The 19,510-nt window shown below is 33.9% G+C and overlaps 4 protein-coding genes, 1 long non-coding RNA gene and 3 other non-coding genes across 12 annotated transcripts; 2 read left to right on the forward strand and 6 right to left on the reverse strand.

Annotated features, from left to right (window-relative positions):
• Positions 1-696: 696 nt before the first annotated feature.
• Positions 697-3,351, reverse strand: LOC124923703. Its single transcript, XM_047463669.1, has 6 exons — positions 3,331-3,351; positions 3,050-3,139; positions 2,551-2,740; positions 1,932-2,430; positions 1,070-1,858; positions 697-999 (listed from the first exon to the last, which is right to left on the reverse strand). The coding sequence occupies exons 1-6, from the start codon at positions 3,349-3,351 to the stop codon at positions 900-902; spliced, it is 1,689 nt and encodes a 562-aa protein (XP_047319625.1). The 3' UTR covers positions 697-899.
• On the reverse strand, positions 703-774 carry TRNAC-GCA. Its single transcript has one exon. It is a non-coding gene; the product is annotated as a tRNA-Cys (tRNA).
• A 1,713-nt stretch (positions 3,352-5,064) lies between the features above and the next one.
• On the forward strand, positions 5,065-5,138 carry TRNAN-GUU. Its single transcript has one exon. It is a non-coding gene; the product is annotated as a tRNA-Asn (tRNA).
• A 590-nt stretch (positions 5,139-5,728) lies between these two features.
• On the reverse strand, positions 5,729-5,800 carry TRNAP-AGG. Its single transcript has one exon. It is a non-coding gene; the product is annotated as a tRNA-Pro (tRNA).
• Positions 5,801-6,405: 605 nt separating this feature from the next.
• On the reverse strand, positions 6,406-9,004 carry LOC124919795 (erlin-2-B). Its single transcript, XM_047460130.1, has 9 exons — positions 8,819-9,004; positions 8,281-8,401; positions 8,122-8,189; positions 7,963-8,022; positions 7,565-7,723; positions 7,334-7,480; positions 7,042-7,256; positions 6,828-6,936; positions 6,406-6,742 (listed from the first exon to the last, which is right to left on the reverse strand). Exons 1-9 carry the CDS (start codon positions 8,942-8,944, stop codon positions 6,662-6,664), a joined length of 1,086 nt encoding a protein of 361 aa, XP_047316086.1. The 5' UTR covers positions 8,945-9,004; the 3' UTR covers positions 6,406-6,661.
• A 781-nt stretch (positions 9,005-9,785) lies between these two features.
• Positions 9,786-15,983, forward strand: LOC124921641 (uncharacterized hydrolase YugF-like). Of its 5 annotated transcripts, none has more exons than XM_047462321.1 (11): positions 9,786-10,111; positions 10,702-10,794; positions 10,875-10,972; positions 11,059-11,108; positions 11,192-11,287; positions 11,355-11,444; positions 12,026-12,118; positions 12,207-12,302; positions 12,477-12,542; positions 12,660-12,816; positions 15,876-15,983. In XM_047462321.1, exons 1-11 carry the CDS (start codon positions 9,900-9,902, stop codon positions 15,878-15,880), a joined length of 1,056 nt encoding a protein of 351 aa, XP_047318277.1. In that variant the 5' UTR covers positions 9,786-9,899; the 3' UTR covers positions 15,881-15,983. The 5 variants fall into 5 exon arrangements, with proteins under 5 accessions (XP_047318277.1, XP_047318276.1, XP_047318275.1 ...); XM_047462320.1 differs by lacking the exon at positions 15,876-15,983 and adding an exon at positions 12,993-13,136; XM_047462319.1 differs by lacking the exon at positions 15,876-15,983 and adding an exon at positions 12,948-12,988.
• LOC124921642 (PLASMODESMATA CALLOSE-BINDING PROTEIN 4-like) lies at positions 14,181-15,515 on the reverse strand. The gene is made up of 4 exons (XM_047462322.1): positions 15,315-15,515; positions 14,980-15,222; positions 14,846-14,885; positions 14,181-14,691 (listed from the first exon to the last, which is right to left on the reverse strand). The coding sequence occupies exons 1-4, from the start codon at positions 15,370-15,372 to the stop codon at positions 14,493-14,495; spliced, it is 540 nt and encodes a 179-aa protein (XP_047318278.1). The 5' UTR covers positions 15,373-15,515; the 3' UTR covers positions 14,181-14,492.
• A 1,445-nt stretch (positions 15,984-17,428) lies between the features above and the next one.
• Positions 17,429-18,224, reverse strand: LOC124922806. The gene is made up of 2 exons (XR_007097898.1): positions 17,880-18,224; positions 17,429-17,702 (listed from the first exon to the last, which is right to left on the reverse strand). It is a non-coding gene; the product is annotated as an uncharacterized LOC124922806 (long non-coding RNA).
• Positions 18,225-19,510: the final 1,286 nt, after the last annotated feature.

The raw sequence follows: 19,510 nt of genomic DNA on the forward strand, positions 1-19,510 counted from the left end.
ATGTGAATCAGAAATGAAGACAAGTACTAAATCAAAGATGGATAGAGATACCCATATCATGCAACCTTATAATCAGACGATTTTGGTGATTCATTCATCTAATAAAGAACATTGGGAGTTTTGAGTTTTCATTTTGATTTATGGGATGTTTTCTTAATTAACTAACTTATAATAAATTATGATCTTATTACTTGTTTGTAATACTTAAGTTTTCTCACAATAGATGCCACTTTTTAGTTTATTTTGGATCAATAAAAAAACACCTTGTATAGAAAAAAAACTTGAGTGAATTAGAGTTAGCATTGTGTCAAAAGGGTTATTGTAGTGTGTGCTTTCTTTGTTTAGGAGTCTACATGCACTTTTTCACTACCCTATTCTCATAGTGAATCAAATTGGGTCATGTCTGTAAACAAAAGATACAATATTGCAGACTAAGAGAAAAATTGCACCAGATTCATGAGAATATAAAAACTAAAATACCTGTATTCACAAAGGGGTCTATAGAGCAACAAACATTGAGCCACTGCAAAGGGTAGAATGAAAATTAGTGCAGAAAGAAGGTAATTGGTTGGAGTAAATAAGTTTATTATAGTACCTTGAGACCAATTGCTTCCTAAAAGTTTCCCTGATGCCAGAAATTGCTTGGAAAAAACATCACATAAGAAAATCTTTAAAAATTAAAAATAGAGGAATAGGTTAAAAAGGGCCCAACCGGGTTCGAACCGGTGACCTCTTGATCTGCAGTCAAATGCTCTACCACTGAGCTATGGACCCCTGTGGTTAAATACTACACCGAATGTTATTTGACAGTAATAGATTAGATGAAATTCGAGCATAAAAAAGGAGACAACTAACACTAAATCTTATCATATAATATAATGTGTTTCAGCAACAGATACTCATTTACATAACAAACAAGAAAACCATTCTTTGAAACTTGCATTCTTCTTCTTCTTATCTTGATCGAGATCTGAAGTTTGCACAGCTCCATCTGTCTTCCTGCATTAAGTAAATAATTAGAGATCCAGGAGAATCATCTTGGGAAAACTATATATATATATATACTTACTTGCCATTATTACAACAACAACAGAAGCAACTGCACCAATGTCTCAACCTACTAATATTAGGACATGAACATGCTGCAGGCCATTTACATGAAGAGCACCAACTCGGCCAACCGCAGGAGCCACAACTCGGCCAACCGCAGGAGCCACAACTTGGCCAACCGCAGGAGCCACAACTCGGGATACAAGAACAACTGAAGCATTTACAACTTGGCCACTTGCAACTAGACGGTAAACAACTGCAAATGGAACACCCTTTGCAGCTGCTACAACTAAGCTGTTTAAAACAATTGCAGCTTGTCCATTTACAACAAGACAACCCCCCTTTACAGCAACTGCAGCTCAACCCTTTTGAACATTTAAAGCATGAAGGAGAACAACAACCACTGATTGACTTTAAGCAACTGCAACTTAATGGACCACTGGGGAGACAACTACAATTGGGCCACTTACAACAAGTACTACTACATTTTAAACACTTGCAAGAGGAACATTTTGGCCAATGACAGCAGTTAGGTTTCTTACACTGGCACCATTTGAGCGACCAACTGCAACAATCCTGTTTCCATAGAGATTTACACTGGAAACATTTTGACAACTGGCAACATTTTGGAAACTTGCAACATTTTGGCAACTGGCAACATTTTGGCAACTTGCAACATTTTGGCAACTGGCAACATTTTGGCAACTGGGAACATTTGGGCAACTTGCAACATTTGGGCAACTTGCAACAAGATAATGTACATATACTTCCACAACAGCAGCGTTCAGCCCACCTCTTTTTCTTCTTTCTGGAGACGAAAATAAAAGACAAATTAGCAATTCACATAGCAAAGACAAATTTCACATTCAAATAAAACTCACAATGGAATGATAGATGGTGGGTTTTTGTCATCGGTGGTTGTTCCATGATCAATATTAGAACTTGTTCCATGATCAATATTAGAACTCTCTTCTGACTTCTCCAAAGAAGATGGTTTGTTATCATTTTCGTCAGCATCAATCTTAACAGTTGTTCTTGCAATTTTATCTTCTAACCTTTTGGCTCTGGAGCTTGCTATGATATCATAGTCTCCTCTCCCTACTCTTATTGGAGAAAGTTGGTTCGGTATAATTGTCTCACTAGATCGTGCAGTCTCGTATGATTCCTCAACTTTAGAGATAGCATATTTCATCTTGGGAAAACTGTTGATGTGAATGCTAAATAAAGACTCACCAGAGATGTTACTCCATTCTGATGCTTCTTCACATCTACCCATCATTTGAATGGGAGGAGACTCTGTCATTGAGTTGCTGCACCAGGAATTTACATGTGAGAGATTTGAAGCCCGTGGTGACATATCACTTCGAGACCATCCTTCTCCTGATAATATATAAGCAAGTTAAGAACAACAACATTACTATTATGAAACATCATCTAATCTAATCTAATTATACGAGGATCCAAGACATCCAAGTTCTTTTGGTATGGAATTTATTATACCTAAAGGAGTGTTGCTCTCCAAATCTTTAGTACTGTTTTGCTCCTCCTCCTCTTCCTCATGCTCAAGTGGGGCAAGAGTAGCCTTGCCATTTTTTTTATCTTTGCCATCCTTGGTTTGAGTTATGCTTGTAGACTCCATAACTGAAATACCAAATACGAATACTGTCATTTTACATGATGGATCAACTGCCTGCACATTAGTGAACTGATTGATGATTTTAAGAAAGGAAGTGACTGATTGTTTCATTGCACTTATTGTCCAGAATGATCAAATGTTATTTTCTCAACATTTTCATCTAAAAAAGATAGCAGTTAGCCAATAGTATTCCCTAAAACATTATGCAAGTTCAGTTAACGGAGTTTCAGTTCAGATCAAAGTAGGGCATCTAAACCATTCAATACTAATTACATAAAAAATATTGAGATTTAAGAGGAAACTCACGAATTTATGAAGCAAACATAGAATTTGGCGTGCAATCCCTTAATTGAATTGGGAAACAAAACGAAGTGAAGGAAGCTCCAGGAAATTAGTTCCACTCCCACCCTCCCATGGAAGTGCAACATTGCCGTTCAGAGATTCTCCAGAAAACTGTATACAAAAAATTTAAAAAATGTAAAAGAGCCCAAATACAAACATACATACATAATTGCAACCAACATCATTATTGGTGGAAAATCACAACATTCGAATTCAAAAGCTAAACGAAAATGATCGATGATGCTTATAATAGGTAGGAAGGAAATGAGGATTAAAAAGTAAGACCTAACTAATAATCGCACCTTATTAGCAGAGATTTGCATCAACGATTATTCCGCGCAATAATTCGCCTTCTCCCTCTCTCTTTCTCTGCAATCTGCAATATGCAATGGATTGCAATAATGTTTGTGGCGAAGGTTGAGGGAGGGAGGAGGCCCTGGGGGAGGGAAATGGTATGGTTTTTGGATGATAAACTTTTTGAAGAAGGATGACAATGTATGGTTTCCCGTATATTTCGCGCCAATTCTTTAAACTAACTGGGTTTTTCAGTTTTTTTCTTCACAATTTCTTTCACACTCCTCTATTAAACTCATTCATAACTAACATTTATTGTCATCATTAATTCTTTCTAAACAATCAACTCATAATCTTCAAAACCTAAATTATTGCTAACCCTAGGAACTGTATCAATAATTGAACGAAGTAATGATTGAGATCGAGAATTTATTATCATTGTGATGTTTAACATTTGATTGTACTTAAATCTAATAAAAGAGAGAAATTTAATTTTCCAAGTCAATCACATATTATCACAATCTTTTCTTTTTTACAACATTCATTATATTAAACTAGGAAAATTTTCTTACGATACAAATACAAATAAAAAAAATTAAAAAAATTATAATAATATTTATTCAATTATTAAAATCATTAAAATAAAAAATATAACGTTCTCATTCCATATTTTATTCACTCCGATAAAATAACTTATTTTCTCACATGTTTCATCACATATTTTTTTCGAATGAATCTTTCATTTCGTGACTTTACATTTTCACTTTGTCAATCAAATATTTGATTCATATTTTTTAATAATTAACATCGTGACCTCACACTTTGGTCAATTAAATGTATGATTCATATTTCTTTAATCACTTTCAAATGATACCGGTCTATTATCCCTCGACAAACCACATCTCAATTAAATTTGGTTAAAGGTTATACTTGTTTTATTAGGTTGCAAGTTCGAAACCTACAAATAACATTTTTAAATTTATTTTTAACCGTTTTAAGTTTATGGGTGAGTCAACCCACAATCCGACCCAAATATCCATTTACTCTCAGATTAAATATCCAAATTAACCACAGCTCTCGACCCGGCAATTCGGTCACTTTAAAAATTAAGCATCATTATATATATATAGATTAGTTAGTTAAAAATTTGAACTTTTATTTTTAAAATGTCTCGCGTTCATCAAATTTGATGTTGAATCTTAAATATATAGTGTTATTAGTTTAGTTGGTTAAAGGTTGTACTTGTTTTTGTTAGGTTGCAAGTCGAAACCTACCAATAACATTTTTAAAATTATTTTTAACCGTTTTAAGTTTATGGGCGGGTCAACCCACAATCCGACCCAAGTATCCAATTACTCTCACATAAATATCCAAATTAACCACAGCTCTCGACCGGCAATCCGAACACTTTAAAAATTAAGCATCATTATATATATATATTCTCGCTCTCTATCATTACTCTTAATTTATTTTTGCTAATTTTTGTTTGAGTAATGACAAAGAGCGGGAATTTTGTGTCATTAATTATATCATGAATAATGTGACAACACATGATTTTATATGAAAAATAAAATTTCTCTCTTATTGGATTTAAATTCAAATATGTATTGCATATCATTCCCGACACAATTCATCACACAAAATTCTCAATCTCTATCACTACCTTTTGTTTAGAACTAAATTACTTTATATAATATTTTTAATTAATAAGAGTATGATAATTATAAATAAAATGTGTATAAGCTGGAATAGCTCAGTTGGTTAGAGCGTGTGGCTGTTAACCACAATGTCGGAGGTTCAACCCCTCCTTCTAGCGTATATTTTTTTATTTATTGTCCGTTTATTTTTCTTTCTCCCAAATATTAAAAAAATAAATCCCAAATGGTTATTATATTTAAAAATACATCCCAAATGGTTTTGGGAAGGATAGACAATAAAATTCTCCATTAGAGTGCTATTATGAAATTTAAAAATGGTTTTGGAAAGGATAGAAAATAAAATTCTCCATTAGAGTGTTATTATGATATTTAAAAATACATCCTAAACGATTTTGGGAATGATAGACAATAAAATTCTCCATTAGAGTGCTATCATGTATTTAAAAATACATCCCAAACGGTTTTGGGAATGATAGACAATAAAATTCTCCATTAATCCCAAACGATTTTGGGAAGGATAGACAATAAAATTCTTCATTAGAGGGCTATTATGAGAATTGAACTGATCATCCTTTGGAGATGATATACAATAAAAATAACCATTAGGGTGTGAATTTGAACTTTTGGATCTCAGAATTTTAATGTTTTGAAGGGTAGACAATTTTTTCTTTCTCATTTTCGAGAATTCGACACAATGAAAGTTCAAGTAAGAATAACAAGAATAAAAATATGGAAAAAATAAAATTAAGGGGCATTCCGAGAATTGAACTCGGGACCTCTCGCACCCTAAGCGAGAATCATACCACTAGACCAAATGCCCAATTTGTTATAATTTTCTTTTATTATTTTATAAAAACAGTAATATAATGTTTTCTTCCAAATCTTAATTGTTTTGTTGGGATCTGGTCTCTGGCTTCCAAACATATATTTTTACTTAATCTTCTTCAATATGAGAAAACATATAGGTTAAATTCTTGAAAAATAAGAAGTATAAACTGAAATTGTTATTGTTGAAAATTATTATTTAAACATTATATGTTTCCTTATATAAGAATTCAATACTAACTAATTAATCAAACTAAACTAACTAATTAACGATTTAATAAACCGTTAGATCTTTTATTTGTTTAATTTTTCTTCTCTGCTAAACACATCATTCGTTGCACATTAAAAATTTTTATTTGTTTAATCTTTTCTTCTCTGCTAAACACATAATTCGTTGCATATTATTTCGGATTTGACTCAATCAAGATGGAGGATCTCCAATTGAGCAAAAATAACAAAAGATTGAGAGAAAAAATTTGATGGAATTTCTGATTGAAGAGCAACATTACCATTTCATTTTTATTAGGGGCCAAATATGTTCCTATTGAGATAGATAGTTCAATAGCAAAGCTGTAATAAAATGTGTGAAGCAAATAATTTGAAGATTAGTGCTTATCATGGAGCATGAAGATTGAAGCAATCAACAAAACCTATGAATAACATGATCACAATTACAGACATAAAAGCTTTGTCTATCTCGAGGAACATGTAACAGTGAAAAAAGGAGAAGAAATTAATGTTATGTTCTTCGATTCCCACTAAAAACACCATATTTTAAGAAAGGGTCATGGCGGTGGGAGTTGTACTAGTCACCTCCGATGAATAAACCCTGTTTGTGTGTTTTCCAGTGTCCCTCTCAACTTTCCAAGTTATCCTTCCTATCCACATCTTGCAAGAAATTTCCCAACAGCCTCTGATCAAAAATCATATTGGGCACCTGCATACCATTTTTTTAATAAAGTAATGTGCTCAATCGATCCCATAAGAGAAAAAATAAACTTCTAAAAGAATAAAAATCATACCTTGTCACCAAAAAATATCTTCGTGTTGTTTGCAATTGCTTCAATGAATTTAAGCTCAAGAAACTGAGGAGTAATCATCAGTTTGTTTGCTTCTGCCTCTCTCAATGCTCTGATGAGAATAAAAGAAATGCAGTATTTCAGTATTTTTTATGTTATGGGATAAGCAAAATATATTGTTTATAGAAGAATGAATGTACTAAACTAACCAACCAACCTATAGTAGTTAGCATCAGCCAAGCTCTTCTCTCGAGCAGTGTACATTTGATTCTCGATTTCTTCTTTCTTCCTCTCACTATCTTTCTCCATCAATTTTTGCTCCATTTGGATCAGACTCACTTGTGCATTCTTTTCTGCCTCACTTATGGCTATCTTTCTCTTTGTCTCTGCCTCTTTCTCGGAAACCTTCTGGCGCTCTATCGCGATCAATACCTACGGTTACACACAAAAATTTAAGATTTCGGGATATAGAACACATTAGTCAAGTTTGAGGGAAATGGAAAGTTTACCTTTGTGCGTTCTTCTTCCATTTGCTCAAAGTTACGCCTTATACTTTCTGGAATATTGGGCTTTGTGACACGTACGCTTAGTATCTCAATACCAGGAGCATATCGCGTGCAATCAGCCTGAAGGGCGTCTTTCATTTTCTCGTCAATCTAATATCATATGGACAAAATTCATATAGTTGTTTCCAAATCAAGCTAACATTATCAACTCTAAAGAAAACTTTAATCTCTTGCCTGATCAAACATGTCGATGTAAACTTGCTGAAGGGAATGAGCACTGCAGAACTGATTGATCTCGTGATGAATCTTATCATAGATCCATGTATTGTCATAATTTACTCCGTAATCACGCAATGTAGAGTGCACATAATCCTTGTTTAGTCGATTAACAACCTAACCAAGGCATTTTGAAAACAGAATACATAGATAATGAGCTTATTTGTTATCACATTTTGCTAATGATTCAAAATATAATTTTGATTATCATCCAATACACAGACTTGTACCAAAACAAATATTCAATTTTAACTTTAACGATTTTCCGATGAAATCATGATTGTGAAAAATAGCAGTTTCAGGCTCAAAAAATTGAATCTCGTCAACAAGAAATAACCAGGAACTAGAAGACTTGCCTCTATCTTCTCAAAGGTAATCATAACACCACCTTTTGTACCACAAGGAATATCTCTAACCTGTATTATTAAAACCAGCAGAGATAATAATTTGTGATCCTAATAATGAAGAAATGACAAAACATATTTTCTTTATCCAACACAAACACGATTCCTCACCAGATCTGTTTGAAGGGTGACCTGAATCGGCTCAAATTCAGTAATCAAAGGCAATTTTATATGATAACCTAATAGAACATGAACGATAAAACAGGTATCAGACAATGAGAGGTAAGTTCAATCAACCATAAAAGAAATGATCAGCTCAATCAATCAAACCTGGATCTGTAATTGTGTTCAGAAGGGCACCACCTCTCCAATAGACCCCAACATGGCCTTCAGGAACTTGATGCACAACAGAAAAGCCGTTCTTAAGGGCTGATGTTGTTGGAAGGATTAACTACAGTTTTGTATGAAGGTCATGTCAGCTTTTTTCTTGAAATAGTTCAGATGATTCTCAATATTCTTCATGTAATGAGGTCAAATTGAATGGTAAATTATTTGGCCTCTAGTCTCTAGAACAGAACCAGCAGCAAGTTAGTGAAGTAGTCATCTTTTACTTAACTTGTTGCTAGAAATCAGTTCAGTGTTAACAAAAAAACATATATTTGGAAACCTAGAAAGGAGAAATTTGTGTGACTACAAATAGCTTCATAAAACTATCATGAGCGCATTTAGTCGTCGATTAAGAGCAATAAGGTCGAATGAAAGAGTATTTATCATAAATAAAGTAGGAGATGCACGAAAAGCTTGTGCAAAGGTTGATTGATGGATCGATAAGTAAGTCAAAGAGGGAAAGAAGGAGGAGAGTACCTACCATAAAGAAAATAGCGAGGAAACAAACAAGAACAGTAAAAATGGCGGATAGATCGCCGCCTCCGCCTCCTCCTCCCGGCGGTGGTGGAGCCCGTGGAGCCCGCGTAGCCCTTTCCGGCGTGTCCATATCAATTTCCCTGAATACCTGCTATCTCCCTTCTGTTCGTTCTCGAGTTAATCTACTTGCGAGAATAGTAAGAAAAATAATTGAGGATTTATCATTTCTCTATCTATCTATCTATCTATATATATATTCTTGTTTAGCCGGAGTGGTTTTTCTTTTTCTTAGATATGTTGGGTTGGTCATCATTTCTCGAATTCGTGTTTTTCATTTTTTAACTGCACAAAAGATAAAATAATCGAATGTTGAGTTTTTGTTCATTGTATAACGAAAAAGTTTTTGAAAATAAAGAAAATCTAGTATGACATCCCACAGTTATTCTGTTTAAACACAAATCGCTTTCTTTTATATTTTAAGTCGACTTTTACCATTGTGTATTTGTGTTACCTTGATGGATAAGTTTTTGGATTTTATATTTTATATGAATAATCTCTTAAATGTATCTTTCCATAATTTATATAGATTTCTCATCATTTCGATTATATGTGTAGATGATAAATTTTCATTTTGTATAATCTTTTTCGGTGTTACTTATCAACCATCGACTAAATATATTTTAAATGTCGCTCAATATATTTAGTAGAGATTCTTCCGACACCATTTTATTGGTTCGTTCGACTTGTTTTACTACAACCGATTTTTTTCAGGAATTTAAATCAGTTCATCAACTTTAAACATGATTGAATAATTTTGATTGATAAATTTATTTATATAAATTATTTATTTTAATTTTGTAAATGTTATATTGTATTATTTATTATTTTATATTTAATAAGAATTAATTATTTATAAACAAATATCAACCAATTCAGCGCGTTCTTTATATTATTTTTTTTTTACAGAAAAGCATAATCCTTTTAGTTGAATGCCATCACTTGGCAGTTGGCAGCTTGATATCCAGTCAATTGGCAATCTGGCGGGATCGATAGAGTCGGAAGTATAGACCGGCGGCGGCAGTGGTATGACGACGACGGTGACCACTCTCTCACTAGGCACCGTCCGGGCATCAATATGCTCCTCTCTGAACACTGCGAAGAGATTCCAGCCACCATCTCACTTCAAGGTTTTGGCCGAGAATTTTCCTTCATTTCTCCCTAAAGAAGTAGAGAATATCAAAGATCCATATGCTCGAAAATTGGCTACTAGGATTCAGAGAATACCAGTGCCAGTAAGGTTTATTACTGTTTCTTCTTCGTACTCGCTTTATTGTTATTCTTTATTTTGCCGGATTATCTAGAAACTATCGAATTGTGGCTCTAATACTACATGCATCGTTGTTTTATTTGAATACGTTGAAGATTTCTCGACGGTGGTATTGTCTTTGGAACTATAAATTTATTTATTACTATTGTTAAAGGCATTGAGCATGAGCTTTACGTAAGCATGAGGTTTACGTAAGATTCCAAAATTTCACAATTTTCTGTACAAAGCTAATGACAGAGAATATTATTACTTGCCCTGCTACTCAATATAGACCAAATTCATGGCTTAGAACGTAGGGTATCATATAATTTAACCTATTTTGTTCATTGGATCTACGGCTGGGTAAGACACAAATCTCAATTGTAGCTTGGTCCGTGCTAGTCTAAAACCCTAGCTTATAGTATTTTGATAGAGTTGAAAATTCATTATCTCGTTCAAAGGATATTGCACACACACTGTGCCCTCTTATATATCATGCTGTCATATTTTTTGTGAATGGAATTAGACATATTATTGATCGATGGGCAGATAACCTAATTTTTGTGGCTTCCAAAGGTTAGCTTCTCAAAAAGTTCAATAATGAGCAGTTACGTGAAGCCATTAGCAGTACAAGAACAGTCCAACCCAGTTGTGCTCCTCCATGGTTTTGACAGGTGAGTCTTCTGCGGATAATGTTACCTGTTTTCTTAAATATGAATCATTCCTAGTGTTTTTAAAGTTTGTTATTCTCCAGCTCTTGCTTAGAATGGAGATACACGCTTCCTTTGCTTGAGGAAGCCGGCTTGGAGACATGGGCAATTGATATTCTTGGTTGGGGATTCTGTGAACTAGGTTTGCTTTTATTCACAACTCAGTTCTAGAAATTACCCTTCTTTGCACTTTAGTTTCTAATACCATTTCATCATAATAATCATCAGAAAGGCTTCCTCTATGTGATGTTGCTTCGAAACGCGAACACCTCTATCAGGTAGATTATGAATTCACACTTCCATATTCTGTAACTTGTCAAAGAGTCTACATTTTTCTTTCCTTCTATCATGTATTATGTAGTTTTGGAAGACTCATATCAGAAGACCAATGGTATTAGTTGGGCCTAGCCTTGGTGCTGCTGTTGTTATTGACTTTGCAGTTAATTATCCCGAGGCTGTAAGGACTTCCCCTTATTATCGATTGTTTCATATGATAACAAGAAACTCAGGGATTCTTATTACAGGTTGATAGCCTGGTTTTCCTTTCTGCGAGTGTTTATGCTGAAGGTACTGGGGACTTAGCTACATTACCTAAAGCAGTAGCCTATGCTGGGGTACATCCTCTCCTTTTTTAACTTCCAAATATGATTATGTTCCTTTATGTTGTTGATTGTGAGATGTAGGAACTTAATTAATTGTTTTTATAAATTCATTTGTTGCTTCTTGAGTAGGATCTTGTTTTAATGTCAATTGGAAAATTTAATGTCCAATCATCTGCTCTTGCCTGAGACTAGACTGAAGTATTTGAATTAGCAGCGGTTTTAATTTTTTCCTTCCTTCTTTGAATGCCAACAGTTCTAAGTTATTTCACATATTTATCAGGAGAAGTAACTTCAGCTCTAAAGCTGGAAGTCATACCAATTTACCAAAGAAAACAGAAGAACGTATTAATGTCACTTTTTGCTTCATATACTTACTTATCTTTAATAGATCAATTTGTGTCTTATTGTTAATATCAGGTTATAACTGTACTGAAAATAAAAATTGTAATCAATTAAAAACTCCTTAAACTTGTAAGACTCGCAAGTACTTATGTCCGTGAAGTCATGGGGTTTGAGTGACCATTTTCAAAAACAAACAAAAAAGAGTTCAAAGTGACATACATCTCATCAGGACTGTTAATGATTGTCATCAGGTTTACGTGTTGAAGAGCATTCCATTGCGGTTCTATGGGACCTATTTAGTCTTCAATGGCTTACCATTTGAGAAATGCTTAGACTGGACAAATGTAAGCCCTTACCAATGAATATGATCTAAAATATTTTGAGTGTTTTCAGATTTACGTTACATATCTGATCCGGGTTTTTAAATTGTAGGTGGGTCGTTTGCATTGTTTGCTGCCTTGGTGGGAGGATGCAACTGTGTCTTTCATGACTAGTGGGGGTTATAACGTGTCTTCACAAATAAAAAAGGTATGCTGTTATTTCTCATATTTAGTGGACAGCCAGTAGCCTCCACAAAATATCCGTTATGAGTCTATTCCAGCAACTTTTCTTATGACAAGAAATATATTTCCTTTCGAGCATGTCTTTTTATAAAAGGGAATGCAGTTCCTGGAAGTGATATCGCGATTGGTAATAATTCAGGTGAAGCAGAGGACGCTTATCATATGGGGTGAGGATGATCAAATTATCAGCAATAAACTTGGTGTGGTTAGTACTTAATTATAAGCATTTCTAATTTGTCTCTATCCTAAAAAGAAAATGAAAGCTTGCAAGAAGAAGATATATATGAAAAAATAATTTGTTTATGATTGCATGTTCTACTAGAGGTTGCACTGTGAACTGCCAAATGCAAAATTTCGTCTAGTGCCAGAGTGTGGTCACTTACCTCATGTCCAAAAGCCCACTGCTGCTGCCAAGTTGATAGTGGAGTTTTGTCAAGAAAATTGCCAGTCAGAGAGTTTTGTCTGTTCTACTAATAAAGGTTCCCTCTCTTCTCCATTGTTACCATAACCTTATGGGCTTCTAAGATAAGGAAATACTTATTCTGAAAAAATATTCATTTCTTAATATTCACATTCTCAAAATTTACTGGGGTCAGTCTTTTTTTTCCAGTTCCAAAAGGCTGTGATCTCTCATAGTGGTAGTGTACACTTGCAGACTTAATTTTCACTCATTCATGAAGAACATGGATAAGGAAAATGTAGTTAAGATGTCAAAGCTCAAAGAAATTTTCCCCAACGAATTGTACAGTAAATACCAAACAGCCTGGACCACTATTTTGGGACAGCAGTTTGATTATTTCTCCAGAACCTTAAGGAGTCGTAATAAACATCGCCTTTGCAAAAAAAACTAAAAAGTAAGTGTTCAATGACTTATTGTTTGTGAAAAAAGTAAGTGTAAACCAACCAAAGTTGTCCCGAGAATTTTATTTTTTAAATCACATTACGTTTTGTGTGCTGCATTAGAGAGAAAGGGATTAAGGCTAATGACCTATGTTTGGAGTTGCGGTTAGTAGTGATTACGATAAAATAGTATTAATAGAATAGTAGCGATTATATTGTTGTTATTGAAAAAAATTAGTTGAATGCTCTTATGAGAGTTAATCTCTCTTTCATATCATATTCTCTCTAGTATCTAAGGTTCTATCTTCTCATCTAATTTAATTGCTCTTAGCTCTTATCTTATCTTCTCGTCTCAATACAATTTGTTTTGATTCACGTATCGTTTCATCAATTATACTATCTGATTCCAGATATTAAACCTTAGGGGCTAGGGAGAATGCAATGAAGAAGAGAAAGAAAATCTAACAATAGTATTCAACAAATTCATTTCATAACTTCAACATAATTGCTACTATTCTATTTATGACATTAGCTCTAATCACTTCCCCAACTAACACATTGCATCTAGTTCAATGCTTGTGTGGGAGGAATGAGTGTGTTATATGGAATTTTGCATATATGCTCAAGATTATCTTGGGGGATTTCAGGTTTAACAGGTGAGTAATCAAATTCATTTGGAATCAAATAAACCCCGTATTTTATGTGGTAGCATGTATAGTTTAGGGATTTATAAATTACTTACAAAAATGAACCCCATGACAATTTATAAAATAAAGCAAAAAGGAACATTTCTTTTAGAAACCTTATATATAAAACAAACTTTTCTAAGCCTAAACCCTTGTCTTTTGCATTTCTAAATGATAGTGCGGATAAATAATGGTTAAAGAAGTGCCCAACTCTAGAATGTCCTGTTTTAACCCCTTGTCCTTATAGAAGAAGGGCAAAACAGACAATTCATAACCATCCCAATAATTAACTTAAATAGATAACACAAGAAAAATATAATAAGATAGATGGTACAGATTCTCATTAATTGTTTTGAAAAAAATATATATAGCCTCTCTTCTCAGTACATGTACAGACGGTAACAGTCTAGAAAAGAAGAAATCAGGTTCTACCTCTCTCCAGTCCCCCCCACTCAAAAGAGAATCATCAAATTCCCAAGGCTTTTCTCATTGGGGAAAGAAAAGAAAAGAAAAACCCATGGGGGTTGTGTCCAGTCTAGATAATTCTATGCTACCCTGGAGAAATCTCATCCACACATCAAAATCATCTTGACTCTCAAGAAAACACTACCCAGTACCCATCTTTTCTTTTATCTGAAGAAGCATAAGAGGTATGAGAGCAATAGAGTCAAAGTAAATGACCCTAATAGATTGGAATTGTTAAGGATGGAAAGGGCATTGTTATCAAAACTCCCAGTTGTTCCTGTAGGGGGGCTGCCAAAGATTGTTGGATTGCTGCTGTTGGTGCTTGTACCACCACCTATAGGAGTACCCAGAGTTGGTGTGCTACTGTAAAAATGAAAGTATAAAAGTTTAATCCTTTTTCTTTTTTTTTAGACCAGACATCAAACATGGCCAAACACTTGATCTAACCTCTGGGTAAGTGAGTAAGAGTTGATCTACTCTAAAGAAGAAGAAACAAATTATGACAGAGACAACAAACCTTGTGGAGCTTGATGGGTAGACACATGTAGTACTCTGGCCTGCAAAATCACCCCCCAAGGAATAAAGAAACGAATATTCTAACTTTGCTCCTAAATCTAATAAGGAAATTAGCTAATTGAGAGACTAACTAACCACTGGGGGGAGTTGAAGAAGTCATAGCAGTGCCTGAAAAATCACAACTACCATTAACTTGGAGTTTTCTCTGGAAATAGCTGTTGACTGCATAATGACAGTGATCCTTAATTGTATTTGGGTTGTAACAAACCCCCTTTTCAAGGATAGGTGTGCAATCAGCCCCAGCTCCACAGGCATAATCAATGTCTTTCTGAAGAATTTGGTCACTGATTCCATCTTTACATACACAGTATGTTGCCCCTGAATGATTTATCAAACAAAAAGGGGGAAAAGATATAAACCCAAGAAGAAAGAAAGAAAAACAAAACATGGCAAGATCTGAGAGAGCTTACTTGAGTAGCTCGTGAAGGACAAGAAGAGAACCAAACAAATTAGAACATTGATAGCCATTAGGAAGAACAGGAATGAGAGAGAGAGAAAGAAAAGAGATTTTTTGCCAACTGACAGGCGGTGGGAGCGGTGGGAGTGGTGGGTGTTCCCTTCTATATATAATTATTAGTAGTCCCTTCAATTATACTCTAATGGCCCTTCTCTTTTAAAGAAGGAAGTGGTGGTGCGAGGAACTTAACAAACCTAACCATTTTTTTATTTGTGCGTCATGTGTTGAGTATTTTGCCTTTCTTTTTGTCTCGTAGTTGAATCTCTGCACATGTGTGGTTTTCCCAACGGTCATAAAACCCAGAACTGGATTACAAAATTAACATATGTGTACTATGGAGATGGTTATATTAAAGAGGACCCAGTACCCTTTACTGTTAAACTGTTATTTTTTTACCATCCTAACTGTAATTAAAAATTCAACCTTTTCATTTTCTTTTCTATTTAATCTTAAATGTCAAATATGGGATACTTTTGCATAACTTTTATTATCAATGAATTAAATGTGCTTTTAGGTTAGTAAAACCTCCATTCTTCAGCAGCTGTGGATTTTCTTCCAAAAAGGTATATCAGGCTCTGAATTTTATTATAAGTCAATTCTCTTTTAGTGGCTGCTGCTCCTTTTTCTTGACTTTTTTTTAGTAAATTCTTGTCAAATATATGTCTAGTTTGTCATTGCTAGTATTTTTTAGATGATTAAAATATTATTGATCATAATAATCACTCATAAGTCATAATAGTTTAAGTGGAAAGAGTTTTGACTTCAGATGTTGATATCTCAAGTTCGTTTCTCACTTAAAATACTTTGGTTAAGTGAGGGTTGACATTAAAATATTATGTTAGCCTACTCTAAAGAATAAATAATAAGGGAAGTGTGAAGTTTCATAGAATTGAATGAAGTAGAAAACATAAGCCAACAACAAATCATGAAAAAGCAAAACCTCTGTAGAGAGCATTGCTTTGATGCTACATTTGTTTCTGAGGTCTCTATAGTATTCAATTGCTATTTGAAATGTTTTGTTAAATAAAGGAAGAATAAATGACAGCCACAGATAGCAAGGTAGATGCTTTCACTTTGTTCTCAAGGGCCCTACCCACCAATTTGGCCATCTCACCTCTATTCAGTATTCATGATGCCAAATCATAGCTAATCTTGATTTGGTTTTGAATACTAATAATCAAATTATAAACACTCACCTGACTAGCTCATATGAATGACAAGATCCTTAGACTAAGGGATTTACCACTCTGAAATCTAACATGGTTCAATTTTCATGAAAAGATCTAGAGTTAGGGGTCATGACGGTTGGTTGGTGTGGGTGCAATGATTGAAAAAAATGATCACATATGAAATGATAATTATTGTATAGATTGAAGAGTATGACTAAGGGAATTTGTTTGATCATTTTTCAGTATGCAAGTCTGATTATATATGTGTTGAATGATGTGAACTGAATTAGGATGACTAGGACCACAACTATAGTTCATTTGGTAGGGGTGTTAAAAAATAAACATTTTAACTCTTTTAGTTAATTACAAGCTTATTAAAATATTTGCTCTAGTTTTTCACTTCTAATTTGAGCTTTAGTTTGATATAAGTTATTTCTAAAGGTATCTTTTAATTGAGTTAATTATTACTTATTCTATTAGGAAAAGAAAAAAGTGAAATCAATGCTTAAAAGTTTGGCATTTTCTTTTCAAATTGTATTAAAATAGTCTGGGCACTACCATACAGAAAATGCCACTTGTTGCTTATAACATGAATAGGGTTATGCATATGAAATTCTGAATTATATTAATATAAATTTATGAATTAAAAGTTTTGACTAAGAGATTCAAATTCAATAAAAACTAAAATGACTTAAATTGATATGGTAGGTTGTTATTAGTTGTGCTAACTTCCTAAAATGAAATTTAAAAAAATAATAATTAATAATTATACAAAGAAATGTACACAATATTTAATTATCTGCCTGGTTGGCACTCCACCAATGTGCACTCAAGAGTGTGCTTTATTAGCTTTGTCGGTGGACTTGTAGGTCAAAGTTGACGCCAAAACAAACTGGGCATTATAATTATAAAGAAAGAAAATATTATTTAGTAAAAGATTTCTAAGGAACAACAGCATTGAAACTTTCATAGTCTGCATATTCCTTATCATGTTATAAGGAAGGAGATAATGGATCCTCATCACGAGGCCTCTTTGGATGAAGATGGTCAGAAAATATTAAAAGGTGTAAGCAATGACCACAAATATTTTGTCATTGACTTACAATTATGTAGTGCTCCTCAAACAAAATCTTCAGGAACAACTCCTGTATTGATTGACCACAAGATGTTTTCTGCAGAAAACATATATAATTGTTAAAACTCGAAATTAAGATACTTTCTATGAAGTAGTAGATGACTTGTTCTGGATGGGAATCCATTGTTTGTTACTCCCACCACTCAATCAAGGCAAAAGTGGTTTTGATAGTAATATGATCAAGTATCTGAGTCTCTTTTGCAAAGAGGTATACCATCTGATTTCCAACATTGAGAGCGATATTACAGAGTGCAAAATTAGAAAATGAGAGGCCTTGATGAAAAGCAATGGGGATCAACAGTTTTTTGCCAGATGAACTTCTCATCTTGCTGAGCCAAGAGATTTGAACACAGGCTTTCCTGCAATATATTGAATAGGAAGGAGACATTGTTCTTGCCCATTTTCCACACAATGAATTTCCATGAGGTTTTAGTTGCAGTCAATTGTTCCCAGACAATATCGATATAGAAGTTGCGAATGATAGCTGGGAGGCCTCTCTCGAGGGCTAGCTGAACGTGGCTACATGAATTGCCTCAAAAGGGGCAATACATGTAGCCATTACTACGTATATCCTCCAGTAGCATTAACCTACAAAGTTTGTGACATTTATGAAAAGTGGAAGATATTCTAACATGCAAGTATGAAATGCCCCCTTTAAAGAGACTAACTAATTCCTTAGGGTTCTGAAATTTAACTGGCTCTCTGTTTTAGTACAATTATTACCTTTTAGTCGTGCTAGCAGAAGAAAGGAAGTGATCATTGCTTGCTAACTTTACATTTCCACTCCAGATTACTTCCTTGCTAATATTTTGGAGGACGAATGAAGCAACATTTTCGATGTTGGGATCCTCTCCTCCATTATTGTAACTAACCAGCTATTATAACAGACAGTGACTGCAATTATTCCAAGTAATCAGTTGTTGTCTCCTCCCTCCTTCTGTCTGGCTTGTGACTGGAAGTTATAGAATCAAAAAAGGTGTTTCTTGAGGAAACAAGGCAATTAATACTAGTAGTATGGTAAACAGACACAATTGAGTTGCTGATCATCCCCCAAGGGGCTTTTCATGTCGCAAACTGACTAAGAATCATAACCTATTCATATATTGTAACATGAATTAAGCAAAGCAGCCTGCAACTAAGAGGCTTCCTCCAGAAACAGAAAATATGCAGATCAAGTCATCCTTAATTCAGGTAATGAACAGACTGACCCCATCAACACAGACTCAGATTCATCAAAATTGTCCTTGTAGTTTCAACCAACAATTCCAAGAAGCTCAAATTACAGCTTGAAGGATGGATGGATGGATGGGAAGATGAGCAGCAGCAATTCGCCGTTGACAACTATTCGAGAGGTTACTTGGATCATTTGAAATATATATATACTATAGAAAGGGAAACATATAATGATAGGAAAAACTTAAAAACCAAGGCTGCCCGTCTCTCTTGGGCCCAAGATATTAAGATTCAAAATAATTCCAGATTTCATTTTACTAAATAAATCATTAAAAAAACCTATCACATAATTTAAACTATTTATTTATTTTTCATCTAATTTATTCTATTTTTTCATTTAACTTAAATTTCTTGTAAGTTAAACTAGCTAGGTACCTAGAAAGAGAATCAAATACATAAAAAAATAAATAAATTAAAAGGATTAAATAAAAAGTATGATTATTAAAAATAGGAAAAAGACAAATTATCCGAACTTTGAAATTAATAATAATTTAAAGCTTCAATTTGAATATGTTACCCTTCTTTTAGAAGCGAAGAGGCGTTGAGAAAATATTAGCGGACACATCATATGTTGTAATTTTCTTAAAGTATATACATAACGGTACTTACTTA

This window comes from Impatiens glandulifera, chromosome 1 (genome assembly GCF_907164915.1).
Source record: "Impatiens glandulifera chromosome 1, dImpGla2.1, whole genome shotgun sequence".
In the NCBI taxonomy this organism is placed as follows: Eukaryota; Viridiplantae; Streptophyta; class Magnoliopsida; order Ericales; family Balsaminaceae; genus Impatiens; species Impatiens glandulifera.